General features: G+C 53.2%; 2 protein-coding genes across 2 annotated transcripts in view; both read right to left on the bottom strand.

The window, feature by feature from the left end:
- Positions 1-2,219: 2,219 nt before the first annotated feature.
- PVRIG (PVR related immunoglobulin domain containing) lies at positions 2,220-2,939 on the bottom strand (the record flags this gene model as incomplete). The annotated part of the gene is made up of 3 exons (XM_004617205.2): positions 2,826-2,939; positions 2,401-2,748; positions 2,220-2,332 (listed from the first exon to the last, which is right to left on the bottom strand). Coding segments are annotated over exons 1-3 (522 nt in total), but the record flags the coding sequence as incomplete, so codon positions are not given.
- A 6,746-nt stretch (positions 2,940-9,685) lies between these two features.
- Positions 9,686-25,296, bottom strand: part of STAG3 (stromal antigen 3) — a 30,432-nt gene continuing 14,821 nt past the window's right edge. Inside the window, exons 15-33 of the mRNA XM_055136182.1 lie at positions 25,180-25,283; positions 24,851-24,943; positions 24,517-24,606; positions 24,101-24,301; positions 23,942-24,012; positions 23,759-23,846; positions 23,311-23,391; positions 23,137-23,229; positions 22,837-23,005; positions 22,610-22,746; positions 16,017-16,118; positions 15,441-15,589; positions 14,272-14,397; positions 14,025-14,182; positions 12,256-12,436; positions 11,576-11,680; positions 11,204-11,282; positions 10,169-10,240; positions 9,686-9,832 (exon numbers count right to left, since the gene is read on the bottom strand). Coding sequence (XP_054992157.1) covers positions 9,824-9,832; positions 10,169-10,240; positions 11,204-11,282; positions 11,576-11,680; positions 12,256-12,436; positions 14,025-14,182; positions 14,272-14,397; positions 15,441-15,589; positions 16,017-16,118; positions 22,610-22,746; positions 22,837-23,005; positions 23,137-23,229; positions 23,311-23,391; positions 23,759-23,846; positions 23,942-24,012; positions 24,101-24,301; positions 24,517-24,606; positions 24,851-24,943; positions 25,180-25,283 — 2,108 coding nt within the window. The 3' untranslated portion in view covers positions 9,686-9,823. The remainder of the gene's footprint in view (positions 9,833-10,168; positions 10,241-11,203; positions 11,283-11,575; positions 11,681-12,255; positions 12,437-14,024; positions 14,183-14,271; positions 14,398-15,440; positions 15,590-16,016; positions 16,119-22,609; positions 22,747-22,836; positions 23,006-23,136; positions 23,230-23,310; positions 23,392-23,758; positions 23,847-23,941; positions 24,013-24,100; positions 24,302-24,516; positions 24,607-24,850; positions 24,944-25,179; positions 25,284-25,296) is intronic.

Below are 25,296 nucleotides of genomic sequence, written 5' to 3'. Positions count from 1 at the left end.
CCCCGCGGCTTCCCCGCGTCACCTTGGGCACTGGAGCCCCTATCCCCGGGGACTTTGTGGGTCCGAAAAAGCTGAGGTTCTGGGCTGCAGTCTCCCCTCTCCCCTCAGGCCTGGTCCTGCTGCTGCCACATGTGACGGGCCAGAGAGCTTCATAGATGCTGGGGTCCCACGCCGGGAGCCCTGGGACTCGGAGGTCAAAGCTCTCTTGGACTCGGAGGGCATGTCCCTCATGAAGACTGGGCCAGCTCTGTCCCCTGAGTCTGCTAACTCTCCCCGGGGGACGCCAGTGTGGACCGCAGCCTGACCCAGGGGCGCCTCCCTCTCTCAGACCTCTGGGCGCTGGCCTGGGCCCTCTGGGCCCTCTGCACTCGGGTTGGCGCCAAGCGCGTGGTGCTGCCCAGGCAGCATCAGGTACCCGCACTGTCTCCTGGCCCAGGAGACTCTAGAGCACTGAGGCTCTGTGAGCCTCCTCACCCCCGCCGCCAAGTCCTGTGAGCCTCCACACAGCCGTGTCTCCTCAGGGACTCTGCAGCACCCCGCCCTCTCTCCCCAGAGCCCCTCAGCTGGCCGGGCCCCGGGGGTGGGAGGCTGCCCTCCCCTCAGCCATACACCCTCTGGTCCAGGCCCCGGGCTCAGCATGGCAGGGAGTGGAAATGGGGCGCAGGCAGATTGCAGGGAGAGCTTCCCGGGCCTGCGCTGGCAGCGGCATTGGACTAAGGGAGGCCAGGTGCCCCGCCCACGCCAGTACCACATGGTGGGGAGAAGGTAAGGGCCCCCCCCCCCCCCCGACCCAGAGAGCAGCTCCCCACTGAGCCCTCAGGCCACCTGGCATGGCGAGTGGGGAGACATCCAGCTTCCGGGGTGCAGGATGCCGTGCTGGTGCCCCAGGAATAGCAGATGAGCCGGGGGAGCCCCCAGGACAGGCTGGGCCCAGGAACCCTGGCTTGGGAATTCCAGGTCCAACTCAGGACCCTGCCTTGTGGGCCCCCCACAGCCCCCAGCCGACACCCCATCCTCCCTCTGGCCCCACCCACTCGCATCCCAGGGGCTGCTTATCTCTGACCTTCTCACCCCCAAAGAATAGGCCAGTGGAGACCCAAGTTAGAAAAGCTTTTTTTTTTTTCTTCTTTTTTTTGGGTCACACCCCGGCATTGCACAGGGGTTACTCCTGGTTCATGCACTGAGGAATTACTCCTGGTGGTGCTCGCGGGACCATATGGGATGCTGGGAATCGAACCCAGGTCGGCCACGTGCAAAGCAAATGCTGTACCTGTGCTATCGCTCCAGCTCCTAGAAAAGCTTTTTTGCTTTTGTTTTTGGTTTTGAGCCCCGCCCCGCTGTGTGCAGAGATCACTCCTGGCAGGGCTCGGGGACCACATGTGATGCTGGGAACTAAACCCTAGGTGGCCGTGAGCAAGGCGCGTGCCCTCCCGGCCTGCCCGCTGCTCTCCAGAAAAGCAGTTTCATCATTGACATCAGCTGGGAAGAGGCCCTTGAGGACAGGAAGGGAGCCTGGAAACACCTGGGGTGGGGATTTCCCTTCCTCCCACCACACATGCACTCACGCACATGCAGGCACGCACACACACGCGCGGGCAAACACACACAAGCACGCACATGCCGACCACATCCGCAGCAGTGGGCCCAGCTGCTACATGTGAGGCACGTTAGAGACCTAAGGACCAGACAAGGCGCACAGACCGCGGGCACCCACAGAGGGTCCCGGGTGACTGGGAGGAAGTCCTGTGGGCAGGGCTCCTGCTACACCCCTAAATGCACCTTCCCATCCCGGCCCTGGGCCCCAGCGGGTCCAGGAAAGAGATGAGGGGTGCCTCGCCCATCCGAGCGTAGAGTCCGTTCTCCACAGAGACGAAGCTGCCGCGGACTGTGGCGTACAGCGCTGCCCGGGCAGCAGGCGGCGGGGGCGGCGGCAGGGGCCGGGGCCCCGCGTGCAGGGCTGTGGGGAAGCAGGACTTGGTGCTGAGGCTGGCGGAGGGCAGAGGGAACGAGGTCTGGAAGGTTCTGCTGGCTGCCTGCAGGGGGGAGAGGCCGAGTGAGCCCCGCCTCCAGGGCCCACCCCATCCCGACGCCCCCCTCCTCCTCACCCTCGCCGGCTGTGGTGTCCAGGGCTGGCTGTGGAGTGGCCGGGGGTCTCGGAGGGAACTGGGAGCGTGTACGGGTGTGGCGGGGCCTGCGGGCGGCTCCCACCGGGTCCTTTGCCGATACAGAAGGTGGAGGAGGTAGATGCAGCCGAGGAGGAGAGCCCCGAACACCCCCCAGATCCCGGCCAGGTCTGCCCGCAGTCCAGAGGCGGGAGAAGGCGCAGGGAGCCCTAAGCAAGGAGAGAGGGTAAGAGGGTGGCGGTGCCCAGGCTCCCCCAGGTCCCCCTGAGCAGCCCACCTGGGTCGGCGCCGAGCCAGCTGCTCCCACAGGCCTCCTGGGAGCCCTCGGGGAAGGAGACAAACTTGCAGCAGAAGGTGGTGTTGGGGCCGAGGCTTCTGCCCTCTGACCCCTTCAGGGTCAGGGAGACGCTGCTTCTGGTCTCCCAGCGGGCCTGGCAGTCAGGGTCCCAGTGCCAGGCACCCGACTGTGGGGACAGCACGGCCAGCTTGGTCCCCTGAGCAGCCTCCGACTCCCCACAGCTCACGGTCACCAGGGAGAGCGATCCAGGCCCCAGGAAGCCACAGTGGACGGTGAAGGACAGGCTTTCGGCCTCCATCTCCACCCGCACCCAAACGGCGGGGGTCCCTGAGGAATACAGGAGTGGGGAGGCCCGGGTCTGGTCTCGGCCCGCCGCGCCCCAGTCCCCGCTGCCTGCGCCTTACCAGCCGTGATGCAGAGCGTCAGCAGCGCGGCGAGCGGGAGCAGCGCCAGGGGCCTATCCATGGCCTACCGGGGCCCGGCTCTCCTGCCACGGGCCCAGCAGCCGTCGGCCCCTGCTCCCCCAAACCACACTTCCTTTCAGTCAACCTCAGCGTGGGGGGCAGGACCCAGGGCTCCCTCGCTCGAGACTTGAGGTGACAGCCAGCACCAAGGCTTCCGCTTCCCGGGGGCGTGGCCCCCTGCGAGCTGGCAGGGAACGGGGCCCCGCAGGCCAGGCCTTGGGCAGGGCAAAGTGGGGTTGTGGCAAGAGACATCTCCCCCGGAGGAGAGCTCTGACCCAGCTAAGGGGAGCGCGAGGGGCAGAGAAGGGGTGAGCTGAAAGCAGGCAGAGGGGAGCCTCGCCCCGGGTGAGCCTCGCCCCGGGTGAGCCCGGGTCATGAACAAGAGGTCGCGGGACAGCTGGCAACAGTGAAACGTCTGCTTTGGTTTCAGGGCCAACACCCAGTGTGCTCAGGGGTGACTGCTGGCGAGGCTTGGGGGAACGGTACATAGTTGCGGGGATCAAACCTCTACCAGCCATGGGGCTGGAGCGATAGCACAGCGGAGAGGGCGTTTGCCTTGCATGTGGCCGACCTGGGTTCGATTCCCAGCATCCTATGTGGTTCCCTGAGCACCGCCAGGAGTAATTCCTGAGTGCAGAGCCAGGAGTAACCCCTGTGCATTGCCGGATGTGACCCAAAAAGCAAAAAAAAAAAAATACAACAACAACAAAAACCACTCTACCAGCCTTGTGCAAGGCAAGGGTCCTACCCACTGCGCTCTCCAGCCCCAAAATAAAAAGGCTTCTGCATGCAAAGCACCAAAAAAAAAGTGTGGTTTCTGACAGTGCTTGTCCATTTCTTTTTGCATTTCTCAGAGGAAAAGGGGTAGTGAGTGGAAACAGCTGACACAGCCAAGGTTGGGAACATAGGTGTAGTGCAGTCACCTCCCTCTGACATTTCCGGTGAAATCTTTTTTTTTTTTTTTGGGGGTCACACCCGGCGATGCACAGGGGTTGCTCCTGGCTCTTCACTCAGGAATTACCCCTGGCGTTGCTCAGGGGACCATATGGGATGCTGGGATTAGAACCCGGGTCGGCCGCGTGCAAGGCAAACGCCCTAACCGCTGTGCTATCGCTCCAGCCCCATTCCGGTGAAATCTTCCCATTGGTTCTGTGGTGCTGAAAACGGCCCCGGTGGTGGGCGCCGTGCTGAGGATTTGTCTGGCGCCAAGGTCTAGTGATGCAAGCACAGACAAAGTGGCGACACGCCCACAAGAATCTTCCTGCTTTGGGGTGACTGAGAGAGTGCAGGAAGTGGGGGGTTGGCACTGGAGCACACCTGGCCCCGCCCTCAGTGCCCATCAGTGCTCGGGCTCTGTGGCCAGCTCGGGTCTGTACAGGGACACAACTGCTCCTTTTCTGTCTGCACAGATCTCAGATGGGGAAACGGCCACTTGGGCTTTTTTTTTTTTAAAATTTTTTTATTAGAGAATCACTGTGATGTACAGTTACAAACTTATGAACTTTTGTGTTTGCATTTCACTCGTACAGTGATCGTTCACCCATCCCTCCACCAGTGCCCATTCACCTCCACCAATGATCCCAGTATCCCTCTCACCACCCCCACCCCACCCCCCACACCCCCACCCTGCCTCTGCGGCAGGGCATTCCCTTTACTTGGGCTCTTGTGTAAGTAACAGAGTAAACAGTAACGCGGAACGTAGACTCTGTGCTAAATTTAATCGGAGTGACTCACAAATCGGTTTCACACATGTCCCCTTAAGAGCAAAAGCTCTTCCCAGCACTGCGAGGCAACTGCAGTGAGCCAGGCTCCGACCCCGGTGAAGCTGCTAGCTCCGGAACAGTTACCAGCCGGGCTGAGCCGCTGCTCGCACACAGTTAAAAAGCTGGAATGCAATGATCAGGTTTGTGCCCAGTGGGGAGAAGCGCTGTTTCGGGGCCAGGCTGCCCCCTGTCCTGGCAGAGACGACGTTGCTGGCTTTTCCCTACATCCTCAACCTCTTCCCTGGTCCAATCTCGCATCTGTGTGTTTGTCTTGGGCCCTGCGTGGCAGTGCTCGGGAACCACGCGGTGCTGGGGAGCAGACTCAGGCTGCTGTGGCAGAACATGCACCCATCTCCTTACCCCCAGACTAACTCTTCTTCCCTCCAGTGTGTCGGGACTCAGGCTTCCACTGCCTGCTCCAAGCCCTTGCCAGGTTCTGTGGGTTCTTCCTGGCCACACACATCACTGTGTCTTTCTACTGTCCCAACTCAACACTAAGGATTTTCAGAACATCTGCATTTTGGAATAATTTTAATTTGGGGTTCTTTTGGGGCATACCTGGAGGGGCTCAGGGATCCCTCCTGGCAGTGCTGGGGGGCCATATGGGGTGTCTGGGGTTGAACCCAGTTGACCACAGGCAAGACACTTTACCTGCTGTACTATCGTCCCAGTCCCCAAGAATGATTGGGCTGTTTCTAGGATAGAAATGATCCTAGGGGGCTGGAGTGATAACACAGTGGGGAGGGCGTTTGCCTTGCATGCGGCCGACCCAGGTTCGATCCCTCACATCCCATATGGTCCCCTGAGCACCGCCAGGGGTGAGTCCTGAGTGCAGAGCCAGGAGTAACCCCTGTGCATCGCCGGGTGTGACCCAAAAAGCAAAAAAAAAAAAAAAGAAGAAGAAATGATCCTAGGATGGTCATTCAAAAGTGTTACCTGGTAGAAAGCTGCCGTGCCCTGTAAGGCACTGCTTGGCGCCTGCAGTAGAGCACAAAGGGGCTGCAGGCTCCAGATCCTTCCAGGCTGCGGCCGACTGGGGTTGGGGTGGAGGTGCAGGGGTGCACGTGCACATGCGTATGTGATTCTTTTTTTTTTTAAATAAAAATTTTATTTTATTAAATCACCGTGTGGAAGATTACAATGCTTTCAGGCTTAGGTCTCAGTCCTACAATGCTGAAACAACCATCCCTTCACCAGTGCCCATATACCACCACCAAAAAAAAAAAAACCCACACAGTACACCTCCCATCCCGCCCCCCCACCCCCTACCTTGTAACTGATAAGTTTCATTTTACTTTCTGTTTACTTTGGTTACATTCAATATTTCAACACAAACCTCACTATTGTTGTTAGGAGTAACCCACTAGATTCAGACCTACTGTGAAGACAAATGAGGTCTGCGCGGTTTTGAAATTCTGTACTTTAACACTAAGTCCAGGGAGATTTCTTCAAGATATTGGATCATTGCAGGCTTGAAAACCCAATCTGTGGTCGTCTTAATATGGCGGACACCACGCCCTTCATCCGGGGAGAGAAAGAGGAGAGAGAGAGAGAGAAATACCTTTCCCCTCCTGGGCGGGCACGGGGCCGAGGCTTAGTTCTCAGGCTGGAGACATTCTGCGAGGAGTTGCCCATGCCGAAAGAGGTTTTGCTGGGTCTGGATTCACACTTGTGCAGCTGCGGAGAGGCTGCACACGCGTGCGGCCCCTGGGATCACATCTCGGCGGTGGGAGGGGCCGGTGCCTCCTAGCGTATGTGATTCTAACAGTGCCCAAAACAGTCACAGGATCCTGTAGGAAAAACGAATGCTTCTAGATTTTACAGATCAAAGTATAATCAAGCGGAGGCTGTGGCAATGGTAGAGGCCCCTGTGTTTGACCCCTGGTAACTCATGGTGCTCTGCGCACCTCTGGGTGACCCTGGTGGTTCCTGCCACCAGCAGGCCTGAGCACGAAGCCCTCTGGCTTGTGTGGCCCCAGGCCCCTGAGCACCTTTTGGCTTTGGGATAAAGTTACCTCTTGTTATTGTTTATGAGACTAGTGGCCTCAACGGGCCCCTAATGCATTCATAGTTTATCTCGAAGATGAGTATAAAGGTCAGAGGCTGTGCACATCTGTTACTTAATATGACGGGCTTCCTGCCACAGGATGGTGCGTTCCAAACCACTACAACCCTTCTAAGAACGCTATTTACACCGACTTGTTTTAAAATCTGAAAGAATTTCAGTGTAGCATAATATTGCCACAGGTAGCTTAGGTTTATTTGGGTTACTCCCATCACAGTGCTCCCATTCCTCTGTGTTTATTTGTAACTTCTTTTTTGGTGCTCTGTTGACTTGTAAATATTGTTTTGCATAGTTTATTCAGAGCAATGTCCTTTTTGTATGGGCACAGGAAGACAGTAGTAAATGCTATGCTTTTATAACGTGGGAGTCATTTGACTTTACATGATATTTTCCTCCTGGGCATCTGTTCTCTCAACCTAAGCCTCAGCTGCCTTTACTTCCTAGCACCCCCAATAGCAGGGTCCCGACAAGGGACTGGATGGAACCAGGGCAAGCAGTGAGCTATGTGCTACCCTGGCATTGAGATGGGCCTGGCCAAGGTGCCTAATGCTTAACTATAAGCTAAGAGCTTGATGGTGGAAAGATGCTGTCATGATCCAAAAAGTAATAACTAGATTCAGACCCTGCTAGGGTTAGGGATGATTAACCTGGCCTGAGCACTGTAGTCTTGAGTCTGTGGCGAGATGTTCTCAGGAGAGCTGCCCTACAAACTTCAATGTATCTGTGTCCATACAAAAATAACTAGTATTAAGATGTTGATTTTACATTTCAGGGAGTTTTTGTTTTTTAACTCATCTAACATCTGGTTCTGCATATTTTTGAGAAGTACTTTTTCCATAATAATGAAGGGAAAATTAATGATGAGTGGGGGCTGGAGGGACAGGGCAGCTAGTAGGGCACTTGCCAGGCACGCAGACGACCCTGGTCCCATCCCAGGCACAAGTGGTCCCGAGCCCTGCCAGGACTGATCTCTGGGCACTGCTGGATGTGGCCCCAAAACAAAACCAAAAAATAATAAAAATAAGCAACTTTCTACTTCAAAATTTTTATTGGCTTGATCTCAAACCAATTTCTATGGTTTGAAAAAGATTTCTCACATAGCTATCACTAAAATATTTTTAGAGAAAAAAAAAAAACCCGAATTGGTATTTTTCACTTTAAGCCATTTTTTGCCAGCTAAAGAGAGTTCCTTTCAATCAGCCCGCCCTCCTCTGCCATCTCACGTTGCGGGGACACAGAAGTGGCCTCCTTCCTTTCCAAAGGCCAATCATCAGCATTTTCAGACACTACCTCATTAGCTCAACCATTACACTGTAGTACAGACTAAAACTCACAGATGTTTCTGGAAGGTGTCAAATGCTTAACTGATAAGGACACACAACCTTCTGGGCATGTCGGGTGGTGCTCCGGAGCTGCACGCTGACTGCATGCTCAGTGGAAGGGTCGGGTTTGGAGATGGTGCCGATCCTTGACGCCTCAGTGGCATGACAGGAGGCCCCGGCTCCAGCTGGGGGAGCGCCTCCAGGAAGCCTTCCCATGCAGCTGGGGAGGGGGCTCACTGACTGGCATCTGGGTCTGAGAGTGAACAGCTCAGGAAAAAGGATGCAAACTGCCAGTTTCTTTAAGGCCTTAACCCAGCATCACCCCCTTCACGCCTGGCTGTGTGGCAGGGGGCGAGCCCAGGCCCGCACGCTTCACGGAGCCTCACCCCAGCCCCCTCCGCTGACCACCCCAGCTCACTGTGCAGCAGCAAGGCTCTACATCCACGCTGTTACACGCATCCAGGTATTGGTATTTGGGGAGCAAGGTAGATGTGCACGTGGGCAGATTCTGAGACTAGGGGCTCCCCGCCCCACACCGGGGCTGTGTGGCTGTGCAGAGCCCACACTGACGGCTCCCACATTCCTCTTTTGGCCTGGAAGCACCTCAGCTGGGCTGGCAGTGAATGAACGAGATCCCCTTCCCCTCAGGGTCCTCTGTGATCTCCAGAGCCTCGCCTGGGTGCCTGCCCTGTCCACGCAGCCCAGCAACCCCCTCAGAGTCCTCCCCAGCACACTGAAGCTCTGAGCCAGCAGCCACCCAGGCACAGGCAGCTGCAGATTTCCCAAAGGACACGTACAAACCCGCTTCTAGTTTGCATCTGAGAGGCAGGAGGGGGAAGTGGCTTTGGGCGATAGACCACGTCCCTGCTTGCAGACGGTGCACATGCTGATGGCTGTGTCCAGTGTGGGAAGCTCAGAGGAACCCGCAGCCCAGTGCTCCGTATAGGGAAGATCTGGGAATTCCAGCCCAAGAGCAGCTGCAGGGTCCCTAAGCGCGGCAGTGCACTGATGCTGTGGGGTGGAGGGAAATGTGTGTTTCCGGACAGTGCATGAGAGTGGCCTGCGAGGGACAGGGCAGGACAGTTCTGGAGAACGGCTGGCAGACTTGATGAAGCAGTATTTGGTAAAGGCTAAGATGAAGACAGGTGTCCAGAATCTGGGGGTCAGACATGAGAGGAACTCTGATTTTTGCTGGACGTGGGTCTTTGGGAGGGCGGCAGTTCGCACTGTGAACCCTGCACAAGAGCTGCCAGTCTGGCCCGGCCTGCGTGTGGGAGCCAGCCAGAATCCCCTTCCAGCTCCTGCACTAGAGACAGTGCTCAAAGCCGTGCATGCGCCCCACAGCCTCCCAATGTGGAGTAACAGCCTGAGGGCCGCTGTGTCCTCCAAACACACCTGGGAACCAACGAGTCACAGAGGTTTATTGCACTAATCTTTAAGGCACAAAAGAGGGTGGGGGAAAGATGTTCCCAAAATACAAGTCAACTCCACTGGGGGCCCCAAACCACCAAAACCATCTTCAACATGTCCGAGACAAGGTGCACCCAGTCCAGGGAGGCAGAGCCCCCATCTGACACCCGCGCTTCCAAACACTGCCGGAAATAGGCAGAGCTGCATGCAGCCATGGGAGAATGGCCTGAGGCTTCTGTGGCTCAGTCTCCTGGGACAGGGTTCAAGACAATAGCCCCGCTCCTTCCCCAGAGGCCCAGGCAGGGACGCAGTCTCCCAGTTCTGTGTCTCTTCCAAACAGCTGGTTCATCATGGAGGTAGGGTACGGTCAGAGGTCTGTTAGAAATCCTGTGAGAAGAAAGATGCCACCTAAGATTACAGGCACCAGCTGGGGCTGGAGCAACAGTACAGTGGGGAGGGCGTTTGCCTTGCATGCGGCCAACTTGGGTTCGATTCCCAGTATCCCATATTATCCCTGAGCACCACCAGGGGTAATTCCTGAGTATCACTTGGTGTGACTCAAAAAAAGCGGAAAAAAAAAAAAAAAGAGGGACCAGCTACAGCCGGCCTCCCTCCCTCATCCTCCCCCACGGCTTCCCACAGGCAGGACCTTCCCCTCCCCGCAGCTGAGAGCCCCGGTCCTCTCCCCAGCCCAGGCGCCCCACCACCTATGTGGCTACGTACCTCCAGGAGCACCTCTGTGGAATCTAGAAGGTCGAGGCCATGCTCACTGGGCGAAGAGTGGCCACTTGCTTGCTGGAGAAAAATGGGAGCAAAGATCAGAATTCCCTCCACAAAGCACCAGCCACCATGCTCTCTCCGCCTGTCTCCTGCGGGCCCTCGAGCGGTCAGGGAGGGTGGCCAAGGCAAGGTGGCCAGAGCCCACTGTGGCACGCCTCCTAGGCCCATGATGGACCCCCAGATTTGCTGGACTCGGGAAACAGAATGGATTTTTTTCCTGAGAGAACTTTCGGGAAGATAATTCAGAGGCCTTTCTCTTATCTCGTGGGAAGTTCTTGTGGCGTGGCTTTCTTCCACTCCATGTGGGCAGGCGCTCGCAGCCACTTCCACTTTAGAGGGGCCTTTGTGCTGCGTTTGAGAGGAAGCCAGGAGGGTGACGGGGCGGCAGACTGAGGCCTCTCGACCCTATGGAGCCGCGTGCTCGCCTGGGCAGCTGCAGCAAGGCGCTAGGGAGCCCTCGGGGTGGGCAGGGGAGGCGGGGCTGCACGCTGCTCCCCTCCAGCTCTGGAGTCTTTGTACTGAGGACTTGATTTTAATAAAAATGAAAATGTGTAATTAAAATTAAAAATGTAATTAAATTAATTAAACCTGGCCTCAATTTTAATAAAAATTGTAGTGAAGAGGTGAGAGCAGTGGGGAGGGCTGGTGGGGCCTGGATCCCTGGCATCCCATTGTGCCCCGAGCACTGCCAGGACTGGTTCCTGAGCAGAGCCAGGAGTAACCCCTCCCAGCCTAGCACCCATGGGTTTGGCCCAAAAACAACAAACGAAAGTCTAGCGAAGTGAAATGGCAACTTACGAGCCTCTCTCCTTTACTCTCATTCTTTCAAAATGTCCTTCTCAGAGGCGAGGGAGCTAGCCAGCACACTGGGGGCCCCAAACCACCAAAACCATCTTCAACATGTCCGAGACAAGGTGCCGCCCAGGCGGCCAGGACTGCCCCTCCCTGATGAGGGGGAGAAGGGACCGGGCCACTCACCTTATCTGCGACCTGCCATTCTCCATCTGACTCACTCTGCTCTGCCAGCTCCTCCTCATCCTCTTCCATAAGGCTGAGGCTGTGGGAGGGGGGGGCGGGGTCCAAACTGTTCTCAGGGTCCCCGAGAACTCCTCAGAGGCCCTGGGGGCGCAGGTGGGTTGTAGGCAGAAGGGGCTTTCCTTCCCCACCCCCTAAGCTAGCAACTGTCTCTCTTGGTTTCACACTCAGGGACATTAGCCTGCAAGGCAGATTCTGTGCTTAAAAGCCCCCAGTCCTGGCCCAGGGGTGAGGGCTAGAGGGAAGGGGCAAGCTCCTTGCTGGGGGTGACAGGTGGGGTCCCGAGATGGCAGGTGAAGAGAACAAACAGCCCACCGTGTCAGCCGGCTACCCAGCCCAGAGCGTGAAGTGCTGAACGGCGTCGGGAAGCGAGGCGGGCTCGAGGGGCCTGACCTCTGGGTGCCTGAAAGGGATGAGCTGCTGGGAAGAAGCAGAATCAGTGATGGAGCAAACTGGAAAGGGTCTAGCAACCCAGAGCCACGGTGCGGCCGCCCTGCACTTGGCAATCCAGGTTCCATCCCTGACATCCCACCAGGTCCCTGAGGCCCACCAGAAGGGATTCCAGAGTGAGATCCAGGCGTGATCCCTGTGTACCGCCGGGAAAAACCCAAGGAAAATGGAAAGGTAAGAGGTGTTTATTGCACTAACCTCTAAGGCACGAAAGTGGTTAGGAAAGATGTTGGATTTTTTCTTTTTTTTTCTTTCAGGAAAAGACAAATTATTATTTTTTTGTTACTTTTTGGGTCACACCTGGCAATGCACAGAAGTTACTCCTGGCTTATACACTCAGGAATTACTCCTGGCGGTGCTCGGGGTACCGTATGGGATGCTGCGAATCAAACCCGGGTTGGCCGCGTGCAAGGCAAATGCCCTACCTGCTGTGCTATCGCTCCAGCCCCAAAAGACAAATTTTAAAGCAAAGAAACTAGACCAGGATTGGAGAAGGTGAGGGATCCAGAGAACAGAAGCAACAAGGCGAGCTCCCTGCATCTCACCCTGCGGCAGCCTCGGGCCCCGAGCCAACTTCCTCTACTTCCTCTACTTCCTCCAGCATCAGCAGCGGCCGCCTGCTCTTCACAGCCGTGGAGGTGAGGGTGGGCGCGGGCAGGACGCGGTTCAGGGGCAGGTTTTCTTCCTGGCGCAGAGAGATGTCATCCTTGTGTCGCCTAGAGGATCCTGCAAAGGGAAATGCACTCATGCACTGCACACCAGCTGCCACAGTGCTCTTCCTGGGGTCAAGAGCTCCCCAATGATGCTCGGGGGGCCACTCTTAGCAAGACTCCACCAGCAGAGCGGCCTGGCACGGTGGTGATGTTCCAGGACCACCCACAGCACCTGCCAGCATTCAGGTCTCTGTGCTACCAGGGATTCACCCAGGGCCTCAGGCATAAAGGGGTCCAGGCCCTGAGCAATCTCCCCAGCACCCATTCTTTTGAAAAGACCAACTCAGGATCTAGGGAAGGGACAGTTAAGAAAGCAGAGAGTGGGAAATGGGACGGCCTCGAATCAGGACTGGAGGAGGGGCAGACCCTGTGGGCAGTTCCCAAAGTGGGTTTCAACACACTTTCCATGCTAGAATGATGGGTGGGGGTGGTAGCGGCCTCAGGTGCCACTGGGGAACCTTTCATTCACTTAAAGATGGCAGGTTTGGGGTGTGGGGGCCTCTGCTCTCCAGGCAGACATCCCTGTGAACTAAAGGTCAGGCTAACAGAACAAGACCAAGTGTGTCTGAGGGAATCTCGGTACAGAGCTGAGAAATAGCAATAAGCCTATTTATTTACAGGAAAACAGTAATTATCTGAACATGAATAAGAGGGCTGGGCTCTAATTCCCACATCTGAGAAAGGAAAGCTTCAAATGACAACAGAAGGGTTGAGGATGTGGCTTGTGCCAGGCTCTGAGTTTGGTTCCTGGCACCTCATGGCACTGAGTATGGCCAGGTGCAGTCCTCATGGCCTTCCCTCAAAAGAAATGACAATGGAGTCTTAAGTCCAAAAGCTGCTATGATGAGGGGCTGAGGGGTAGAGAGTAGGAACCGGGACTCTTCCAAATGCCAGAGGAGATGAAAAAAGAGCACACTCGGCAGAGCTCTGCTAGGAAAGGCACATGGAAAGCCAAGGGTTCAAATATTTATAACAACAAGAAAATGGCACTGAAAGCACTCAGAGCAAAAGGAAAAATAGGTAGTAGGCTGGATTTTATAAAAATCAAGGATTTTGGGCTGGGGTGATAGTACAGTGGGTAGGGTGTTTGCCTTGCACTTGGCTGACCCTGGTTCGATCCCAGGCATCCCGTATGGTCTCCCAAGCACTGCCAGGAGTAATTCCTGCGTGCAGAGCCAGGAGTAACCCGAGCATTACTGGGTGTGACCAAAAAAGCAAAAAAAACAAAACCCCAAAATTAAGGTCATTGAGTTAAAAAGAATACCACTGAGAAACTAAAAGGATAAACTACAGAATGGAAGAAACATGTATAGCATCTTTTTGTTAAGGGACTTGTATCTAGAATATAACCTTCTCTTCAGGGTCAGAGAGCAAGCGAGCGAGCAAGAGCAGGGGTATGGCACTTGCCCAGTCAGACCCCCAGCACTACACACGGTCCCCCGGCACAAACAGGAGTAAACCCTGGGCACTGCCAGGTGTGGTCCCAAAACAAACCAAATAAAGCAAGCGAGCATCGTAAATGATAGCTTATGACAGCAGCTCAGCGAAACACTTTAGCGAAGGCCAGAAGCCCCGGTGCTGCTTGTCCCGCCACACATTACCTTCCACTCGCCTCTTCTTAGGGTGGGGGTGGCTGGGGGGGGTGGCCTCCACGGTGCTCTCCACCGGGCTGAGGGAATGGCTATAGGTGCTCACTGGAGCCCAGGCCAGGCCAGGGTTCTGGGAGACTCGCTGCAGACTCTTCTCCAGGTAGGACAGTCTAAGGAAGGGAAGGGTGGGATGAAGAGAGGGAACAGCTGCTGCCTCTGCTGGTGCTTCCCTCACCCCGCCGGAGCCGCCCCCACTCACAGCAGCTTTTTGTCCTGTTGGAAGAGTCGCGGGGAGAACTCTGCTAGCAGCTCCAGAAACGCCAGATTCGGGGGCTGGCCAGAGCCGGCAGGAGGCGGCTCAGATAAGGAGAACTTAATGCCTTCCCTGGATGGGCAGAATTTTTTAAATTTTATTTATTAGTGAATCACTGTGATTCACTGTTACTGTTACAGATTTACATATCTTCGTGCTTGTGTTTCAGTCATACAATGCTGAGTACCCATCCCTCCACCAGTGCCCTTTCTCCACCACCGATGATCCCAGTACCCTCCCCCCCAACCCCGCCTCTGTGGCAGGGCATTCCCTTTTGTTCTCTTTCTCCTTTTGGGTGTTGTGGTTTGCAAAGGAGGTACTGAGTGGCCATCATGTTCAATTTATAGTTTACTTTCAGCACGCATCTCCCATCCCAAGTGGGCCCTCCAACCACACTTTACTTGGTTCCCCTTTTCTATCTGAGCTGCCTTTTCCCCCAGCATGTGAGGCCGGCTTCCAAACTGTGAAACAAACCTCCTGGTACTTATTTCTACTACTCTTGGGTGTAGTCTCCCATTCTGTTATTTTATATTCCACAGATGAGTGCAATCTTTCTATGTCTTTCTTTCTGGCTCATTTCACTTAGCATGATACTTTCCATGTTGATCCACTTATATGCAAAGTTCATGACTTCATCCTTTCTAACAGCTGTATAGTATTCCATTGTGTAGATGTACCAAAAGGATGGGCAGAATTCTTCTAGGAACCAACTTCTTCCTCTGTGCCCCCAGGGCTGAACACTCCTGTGCAGAGGCTGGCCCCATCCCCAGTGTGTACACACACAAACACACACACACACACACACACACACACACACACACACACACACACACACACCCTGATGGCACTTTCTTTTGGGGGGGCACCACACCTGGTGACGCCCAGGGTTACTCCTGCTCTGCATTCAGGAATCACTCCTGGTGGTCCTCGGGGGACCAAATGGGATACCAGGGATTGAACCCAGGTCAGTCGCGTGCAAGACAAGTGCCTTTTCCACCTATACTATCACTCTTGGCTCCCAGTGCTGCTTCTCAAGTAGACCCTCCTTCTGGGACATCGCTCCCTGTCCCCTGGAACATGTCTCGAGTACCGTCACCCCCAATACGTGTCCTTACTTGTGCAGCATGACCACAAGGTCACGGTTGTGCAGCTGCTGGGGTCCAAAGCTTAAGGCGAACCTGCGGGCCAGGTCCCTCATCTCGATGAAAGCTGGAAGCTCGGTCAGGCCCTGGGGCCCCTGCTCCTGCAGCAGCTCTGTGTACAGCTGTCACGGGACAGGGAGAGGGAGGAACACAATGTGATGGAAAGCAAGCAGCGCTCCCTGCTCTGTCCAGAACCGCAGCCACTCCTACTCTTCCCTTTCAGGACACAGACTCGCCCTGCTCCCTGTCAGAGCACAGTGGCCGCTCTCCGGGCAGCCAGGTGGAGTGTGGAGTGTGGAGTGAGGAGGGGCTGAGAGAGCAGATGAGGGATCCCCGAGCAGTTTACTGTCCCTGCTCCCATATCCTGTCAGTTATGATTCCTTGACATGATACTGGTCAGTTAAAAACTTTTTTCCATAACTCTATTAGCTGTGAAGGAGACGGTATTGTAGAAGTAAGAAATCAACGAGCAAAAACCTGCTCTCGGGGACCTTTCTAGAATGGTGGGTTGAGGCAGAGTCGTTCTGTGGGCTTCAGGTTTATGGGTACCTGTTTGAGGCTCAGCAGCAGAATTCTGGAGCAGTGGCTTCGGTCAATTTGCCTCGCTCGAGTTAATGTTTCCTTGATAATGTCACCATAGTCATTATAGAACTGAATGAGAGAAAACGGAGAAGAAAACTTTTGAAGAAACGTCTGCTTTCTTTCTGATGCTAGTGTATATTTAGAACTGAATTTAAAATAAAAAACCGGAGAGTTCTTGTGGATTGGGAATTTGTCTTGCCAAAAGCCGAGATCTGACAGGGTGCGGCCTCACCAGGAATCCTGGCCTGTGTCTGTGGACACTTGGTCTTCAGGGCACCCAGAGTGGGCCAGGGAATCTACTGGTCACCCGTCCTCACCTGTCTGCAGAACCCTGCTTTTAAGAAGAAGTGCCCCATTCTCTTTTTCTATAAAAATGATTTCCTGTGACCGATGCAAACAAGAGGTTACTTTGAAGACTGGAACCTGCCGGCTTCTCACCTGATGACTTATTGTCAATCACTGTCATCTCGTTGCTCATTGATTTGCTCAAGCGGGCACCAGTAACATCTCCATTGTGAGACTTGTAACTGTTTTTAGCATATCAAATATGCCACAGGTAGCTTGCCAGGTTCTGCCGTGTGGGCAAGAAAATCTCGGTAGCTTGCCAGGCTCTCCAAGAGAGGTGGAGGAATCGAATCCGGGTTGGTCGCGTGCAAGGCAAAAGCCCTACCCGCTGTGCTATCGCTCCAGCCCTTATTGTAAATAAAATTTTCTTTTTCTCATTTTTCTTTCTGAGATGCTGGGGATTGAACCTAGGTCAGCACATGTAAGGCCCAAGCTGCCCCCTGCACTAGGGGTCTGGCCGCCTCCTGACATTCTTTTCTGTGAGGTGAGAAGTGACTTTCCTTTTCTTACAAACAATTCCTCCCTGCATGGCTCTGAGAACTCAGGCAGCTGGAATCCAGCACCACAATGCGGATCAAGCCCCCTCAGCTGCAGCCTCAGGTGCCTGGGGAAGACTAACTCTGCACTGTGCAGCGGGGACAGCTGGGTGGTCTTTAAACCATGACCCCCAGGGCTCCTCCCTGGGGAAGGCTGAGACCAATCACCCAGGCAGCAGCTCTCTACTGAGGCCACCTCCCCCCACTGACATCAATTCCTTCCTTCAAATCCCTAATTATGTCTTATTCCAAAAGGGCACTTGGCAGGGGAACATAGATTTCAGCACAAAACAACTCAGATGAGGGCCAGAGAGAGTACGGCAAGTGCGGCATTTACCTTGCATGTGCACTGTATCCACTGAACATGGCCAGGATTGTACCTGAGCACAGAGCTAGGAGTGTGGTCCCAAAACAAAACAACAGGAACAACTACAAGGAAACCTTATCTCAGCCAGGAAGTACAAAGCTAAAAGTAGTTAGCTCAGACAAAGATATGTAGGGGATGCGGGCAGAGAGAGGAGAGCTGTTAGGGCACCTGCCTGCATGGTTGAGACACGGGCCACCCCTAAACCCAAGGGTTTGGCAACACTGGCAGTGGGGTTTCGGGGCGTCCAGGTAATCCCTACTAGCAATGCTGGGCCCTAGTATTAAATTCTGCCCTGGCTGGTCAAAAGCCTCCAGAAATGGCCACAGACTGTGAACAATTGCCCCCTACCTCCCAAAAAGTAATCTAGAGGGAAAAGAAACAACCAAGCCCCCTCGGAACAAAAGTAGTTAAGCTTGAAAGGGTTGGAGTGATAGCACAGCAGGTGAGGTGTTTGCCGTGCACACAGTCAACCTGGGTTTGATCCCTGGCATCCCAAACGGTCCCCTGAGCACTGAGCCAGAAGAAAGTATTGAACACAGCTGGGTGTGACCCAGAAACAAAAACCAAAACAAACCGAAGAAGTAAGCCTGAAACCGAGGCTCTACCAAGTCAAGGTTACTGACTTTGGTAAATTTGAGTTTGACACAGTAAACACCTACTTCAGAGCCTGGATAAAGTACATGTGGGGAGGGCACCCACCTTGCACCTGAACCAATCTGGGTTTGATCCCCAGCATCCCATAGGGCACCACCAGTAATAATTCCTACGTGCAGAGCCAGGAGTAACCCCTGAGTTTTACCGGATGTGACCCGAAAAAGCCAAAAGGAAAAAATGGAAACCCTGAAACCCTTTGTAGGGAGAGATAGGGCAGGGTTAAGGCATGTGCCTTGCATGTGGCCATCCTGGGTTTGATCCTGGCCACTGTATCTGGTCCCCCAGGCACTGCCAGGAGGGACCCTGGGGCACAGAACCAGGAGAAGCCCCTGAGCATCGCTGAGTGTGGTCCCCAACCCCCAAACAAAATCAAAACCAAAAACCCCAAGACTATTTCATATGATAAGCAGAAAATCACTCAGGTGACCCCCCCCCGCCACATCTCTGCTTACCTTTACCTTCAAAGTAGCCAACAACATCTACACGTGTTATGAGTCAAACCTTAAGAGAATCTGCACAGAAAATATATCAAAGGGAGGCTGCCAGCTAGTAGCCTTTAAATTAAAATTCATAAACCCTTTAAACCAGACTTGATCTGAAAGCCCGAAAGACCATAAGCCAGCTAAAAGCCAAAGGTCCAGACCACCAAGAAACCTATCAGAAAGGCTTGAATGACAAGACAGCGAGGAGGACACTTGCCTGGCACTCCTCATATAGTCCCCTGAGCCCACCAGGAGTGATTTCTGAGCCCTGCTGGCGTGCCCGGCTCCCTGGGGATAAAAAGGCTAGATAGAAAAGCAGTTACGGCTCTGACTTGCACACTCTAATCCTGTTCAATACCCAGCCCCACTTGGTCCTCAGAGCACCTTCTGGAGCAAATCCTAAGTACAGAGCTGGGAGACGTCCCCAAGCACCACAGGGGTCCAAGCCTCCCCCCATAAACACGAAAATTCAGGAGACCCAGCCAGATAGTTCTGCAGGGACTATCTTTGTTGCCTGTCTTCTGAGAACAGACAGAACCGTCCTGCAGGATCTTAGGATGCAGGGACCAGGCCCCAGTCCAGACAGACCAGGTGGTTCTCAGCTTCTAGCTGCCTCAGCAAGAAGGCGAGAGCGGGAGCACTCTGTTGATGTGGTGTCCTCCTCCCACTCTGGGACTCCTCTTACACTAACCAACAGTCACCCAGAAAGCTCAAGGACCAGAAGCACCCACCCCACATTAGATTTTTCTTAGGCCCTACATCCTGATTGCTTCTGAGTCTCGGAGTGGACTCCTGGTGGACTCGGGGGACCACATGGGGTGCCTGGTGATTGAACCCAGGTCTGTCGTGTGCAAGCCACCTGCTGTACTATTGCTCTGGGCCCCTCTCTTGTTTCTGAAGCAGATAATAGCTTTCAAGTCCCTCCTTCACTCTTGCCCTGAAACAAAGGGCAAGAAAGATAAATTCGAGCACTGCTTTTCTGCTTCATTACATTCCCGACTGCAAGAGCCTTTTCCTTCTATCAAAGGCGGTGTGCTGGGGTCTGACCCCCCGGTGCACCGGGCATCAGGCCTTCCCTGGGGGATCTCAGTCCCTGCTCCCAGTCCCACCAACAGAGACAGGCGCCCAGACAGCGCTCTGCAGCTGCCTGGTCACTTCTGTCTAGAGTAGAATCCCTAAATTACCTTGCCTACCACCCTATTTTCAGAAGAAAAAAAGTCACTCAGCATCCCCTGGAAAAGTTCCTTCTCTAAGCCAACAACAGAAGTGCCTTCCAGTTGTACCCTTGGGAAGTGTCACCCACTGGTCAGAGGGTGACAGTTCAAGGACTGTCTGGTTTTGGCACATTTTCATTCTCTGGCGAAGAGAAACTGCTCAAATGAGACATCCATGGGTGAGTAACCCCTCTCAGTGTTCGCATCTGTCTCCTTGCAGAGGCAACGAGTCCAGTGAGCAGCCTTGCCAGAAGCACCAAGACCTTCATTATTATCAGTCTTCTAAAGAATGGAGGTTAGAGCCCCCACGGGGGAGTTTCATCTGCCTGGTTTTGAATTTGAGGCCTAGGTCTTAGGTTAACATAGGCGATGGTGTTAAATTAGAATCCCAAGAAACAGATCCTGGGACAGAGCCCCAGGAAATAAACCAGTAATAGAGGAGGTTCTAACTGAGAGGTACTAGAAGCTAAGTTGTTTTTTGATTTGCTGTTGAAGCTCTTTGTAGAGGGATTCTGGTTTTGTCAGAAAAGCTCTGAATTTGTTACTTGACACACCTTGACAAGTGAATACTTAATTCTTTACCACTAGTTTTAAAATTGTGCAATGGTGGATGTTTATTTTTTGTTCTATTTAGTCTATCTATCTGCCTCGATTGATTGAACTTTGCTGATTTGACTTGAATTTCCCTGGTGATTGTAACAAAAACCCAAAGATTGAAGTTTTTGCTCTGGCAACTATAAGCCAACTTGTTAAATGATTGAGTATTTTTGTGTCTGACTATAGTTTGAACTCACATAAAATTAAGACAAAATAGAAACACTCAAGGTATTCCTTTTGATAGTGCCCTGCGCTGTATTCTTCAGAATTAGTCAAACTATAGTTATGTGCCTATGAAGTGGAATCAGATACTATTTTCTTTGTGACTTCCTGTACATGATAATCTCTTGAAGCAGGGGAAAACTGGCCTAAGCAAAAGTCCCTAAACTACTACACTATCTAGTACCTAAAGCTGTTTTGTAGGAGACAAGAGAAATGGGATGAAATCTATACCCTGTCCTGTTCAATCCCTCCTGTCCCTATATTAGGATAAGAACTGTACAAGTGGTGTCATACTCTGATTCAGTGAGAGGGAGCTGAGCCACAGAAACTAGTTTTACCGGATTCTCAACCTGATTTAAATAATGAATTGTCACTTTCACACTTGAATCCTATCATCACTCTTCTTAGTGAGGTACCAGATACTGCCAGAAGGAATGGCTTCTCCCCCTCTGACAGGCAGCACTCAGATTTGATGAGGAGCCATTCAAACCCAAGAGGGTAAATCCCTTTCAGGCAGGTGCCCACTGGAGTAGATGGGCAGAGTCAACCAGACCATACTCCATGTGCAAGTCCATTTCCCACCTCTGATTGGAAAAACAGTCCCGCCTACTTATCACAATGATCCTAGGAGGACCTTCTGTATTTAATACTCGGAACTCCAACTGGAAAGAGGTTCATGGCCTCACCAACTCCCCTTGGACCTCTGAAGGACCAATTTTAGGAAAGTCCCTCAAGAAGCATAAAGAGAGCCCAAACAATTCCACAAGACTCTCTGCAACCGCTGCTATTTCAGCCACAGATTCACAGTGGAACCCCAATGAGCTTGGTCACAGGCATTATTATTGGACTGCATTCCTAGGGGTTACAGAAGGGAATTACAAAATACTGGAAGTTCAAGAAAGCAAAATAAAAACTAGGAGATGGCCTGAGTTCCCTGAGAGAATCTGATGCCAGCTGATTAAAAGTGCACAGGTGTTGATCCTGAAGCCCTAGCAAATTATAAAAACAAGTAAACAATCCTTAATATTCAATGGAACTTCAGATAGCCAGAAATATATTTAAAGACTTGAGGGAAATCTTTGAATGAGTAAGTTTTAATTTACTGAGATTGTCTTCTAGGTATTAATGGTCATGAACAGGCACAAGACAAACTGGAACACCAGATAAGCATTCAAACTAACTTCCTGGGAGCTTCTGAGACAACTAATCCCACTTTTTAGTGAAGAAAAACCCATCTTCTAAAAGAAAACTCCTCAGGCCCTCACTCCTTCTGCCCAAAAGGCTTTTGTCCAATTCCAGGACCCCCACAGTATATGTGTGTGTGAGTGTATGCATACACACATATTACATAAATACACAAATATATATATATATATAATGTAAGAAAAAAATAGACAAAAAACTTTTTTAAGCATTCATACTGTTTTGTGTGAACTCCTTTGCCAAATCAGTAACTGTATCAGTGTTCTGCAGACAAAGAACGGCAAGCATAAATTTAATCAGACCCGTACCCTTGTTTTTGTTTATCTTTTACAACAAAGTCAAATCGTAATATATTTTAGGAAGAAATGCATAAAAAAACACATAATTTTCCAGAAAGCCAAATTACTTGATGACCTCAAGGTCCCCAAACCCAAAAGAGACAAGATACAAGTTTCAAGTCCCTCATTCCAGCTGGACACTGTCTCTGCTCTCCAGACTGCAAAAAAAGCCATTCCCTTCTAGGAAACACTACCTGGCCAGTGTTGGGCGCTCTCAAACACCAGCAGGTCAGCTTCAAGTCTGCCAGCAACCACTGACATCCGGCACTGATGCCACTGTCTTTGTTTCTCCTTCACTAGAGTGGCAGTTTATGAAGAGGAACTCAGTTCACTGCTGTGCCCATATGTGCGAACAATCCTGCCAGGCAGTTAAGTGTGCAATTTAAAAAAAAAAAAACTCTGTAAAATACTTCTGCACAGACAAAATCAAAGGTTTAACCCCAATGAACTTCTTCCTTTTAACTGCTTTTTCTCAAGTATTACTTAATACTCTGTCTTCTGTACCTTCATTCGAAGCCCGTTATCACCGGGAGTCGGGGAACTCCCCATTTGCCCTTTCAGCAGTGAGATAGTGTCTGAAGTCCTGACCATTCAAGCTATACCTTATTGTAGTGTTTGAAAACATCCGAGGCCGCGTCCATCTCCAGCACTCCGTAAAGCAACAGCTTACAGAACCCAGCCAGGAGGCGGCGGCGCTGGTGCAGCTGCTCTATCTGTAAATGATCCTCCTGGGAATGACCTGGCAGATATCAAATGTACCATAAAAACACTAGGACGTGATTCAGGCCTCAGCCCCCAGCCCCTCCCAGAGCTCAGTGAGTCCCTGTACCACTGCCCAGTTCTCCGGGCTGGATGAAGACGTGGTCCATGAGGAAGCTCGCTAGCTCAGATTGAAGAGTGGCTTCAGGGAGAAAGACAAGAGGCTTTAGGAAATCCCGACCCCCTGCAATCATCTGAGGGCTGAAGATGAGAAGCAGGTCGCTGAGTAAGACAAATGCCTGTGGGGGGAAAGTGCACTTTAAAGGGCAGAATTAACCAAGGCAGACATCACACAGCTACAGGATACAGAAGGGGTTTCTGCAGAGCAAGGGAGATGGCTGGCCTCCCTAGGCCCACAGTGGACACTCGCCTGCTCCTGGATCTGGGGATCCACATCTGAGAGGCAGTTCTGGCACAGCTGGCAGAAGGCCACCATTCTGTCCTTCAGACTCATGATTTGTTTCTGTGGAGACAATGGCATGAAGAGGGGAACTGAAGCCAGGCGCCCTCATTCCCAGGCCATCACTTAGACTCATGCGCTCACCTGGGAAGTATCTGATCCAGAAATGTGGGCAAGTGACCAGAGGATGGAAAAATAAACGAGAGTCAAGGCTGGCAGAATCACCTGTAATGAAAAGTGGGGGTCACGGAGGGAGTCTTGCATGTAGAGCAGCGGAGAGGAGGAGACAGGGTTAAGGGAGACCTGTTCCTGCCAATCCTCACAGACGTTCCCCTGGGTGGCAATGTTACCTTCTGTTCCACATTTATGTGAAGTCTCCTTAAGCCCCTCATTTTCTCTTTGCCTCCCAGGAAAGTGAACAAGGAATACTGTTCTCGGGCTCTGGAAAGTACGGCCCTCCATCCCAGGCAGCAGGGAGGAACCCCCGCTCCACATCTTCTCCTGTCTACATCCCCAGAAGAGCTGCCACCTGGGCCACAGGCCTTGGGAACTCCTCCCCAGCCCGCGCCCCATCACTAGCTCATCCGCTGGCCTGGTGCGGCGCCTCTCCTGTGTCCACGGCCTTCTGAAGCAGGCGGCAGCATGGCTCGTAGAGCTCCCAACGAGTGAGGTCATGAGCACTGGAGAAGCAGGGAGAGAACTGTCACCCAGGAACAGATGGGGAGAAGCAATTCCACAGCCGCGGGAGCAGCAGAGGAAAGCAGCAGCTGCTCACTTGTAGAAGGCTGAAAGGCGCTTGAGAGTAGCTGCGAGGCTGTACACTTCATCCTCATCAAGAAAGGACGACTAGGAAGCAAGGCAACGGCATTGACCTGGGAGCTGGAGGTGTTCCCACCCAGGCTGGGGGTATCCTTTTACTCTGCCCCACTTGTACCTGCAGCAGCTCCTCGAGGTCCTGCTGGAAGCGGTCAGTTAGCAGATCAACCAGCTGGCTGCGGGCGAAGTCCACCCGGCCGAAGAAGGTGAACTCGGGGTTACAGAGCAGGTAGAGGGCGTGCGCCCCAGCTTCCAGCACTGCTGGCTCAGCATGTTTCACCACCACCTCCTGCAGTTGCTGCAGGAACAGCTCCAGGTGCTGAGAAGAAGCAAAGCAGGGGGAAAGCAGGGGGCAGTCTGCAAAAGGAAGCCTGGAGGGAGGGGGGCAAGCAGGCTGGAAGCACCACACCTGGAGAAGAGGATGCTTGGGAAAGGGAAGGCTCATTTGGGGGACCCCAGGTGCTGGAGAAGAATCAGATCTGGCAGTAGGACCCTGGGGCCTAACAGGGGAGCATCAAGCTGCCCTTTCTTCACCTTCTCCAAGCGCCGGGTGCAATAGATGTGGAGGTCAAAGTAGTTGAGAAGCTGAAGCAGGGGGGCCACCTTCTCCGCGTCAGCTGAGAACTGGGAAGAGGAGGAAGACAGTGACTAGCGAACACACGATTCTTTGTTTACTTTGGGGGCTGAGGCCACACACCGCTCTGCACTCAGGAATACTCCTGGTGGACCCCAGGAACCTTCTAGAGTGCCAGGGATGGAATCCAGGTTGCCCAAGCACGGTAAATGCCCTCCCCACTGGACTGTCTCTCCAGCCCCACCATTAATTCTTATTCCAGCGCCTCTGGGGCCACTTCCTTTCCAGTGATACCTTGGCCAGGAGCTGCGGCAGCAGGGGGATGAGGTGTTCAGTCAGTTTCACCTTGTCATCAGCTTGGATCTTCCGTTCTTTTGAAGTTAAACCCTGGAATGAAGACATTTGGGTGTGGGGAGAAAGGCATGGAGACACTGCAGACACTGCTGGAGATATGGTTGCCATTCCCACCCCCATATTTATCTGGGAGCAAATGAGAAATGACAGCTCCCCTCATATAATCTTTTTTTCTCTGAGGGGTGGAAAGTGGAACATCCTGCCAAGAGACTTATATGAAGGCGATAGTCTACGTATGGGCGAACACTGAACCCCATCCCATATCTTACCTTCCTCCCAGTGACCCGACCGACTGGTGGGTGAGCCTCGGATGCCTGACGGACGCTAGACACGAGGATCTCTATCAGCGTGCTTTCCTGCACATCTCCCAGATCTGGCTCAGCAAG

This window comes from Sorex araneus, chromosome 4 (genome assembly GCF_027595985.1).
Source record: "Sorex araneus isolate mSorAra2 chromosome 4, mSorAra2.pri, whole genome shotgun sequence".
Lineage (NCBI taxonomy): Eukaryota > Metazoa > Chordata > Mammalia > Eulipotyphla > Soricidae > Sorex > Sorex araneus.
The sequence above is the reverse complement of the archived record's forward strand: the minus strand, read 5'-3'. Positions and strand labels throughout refer to the sequence as shown.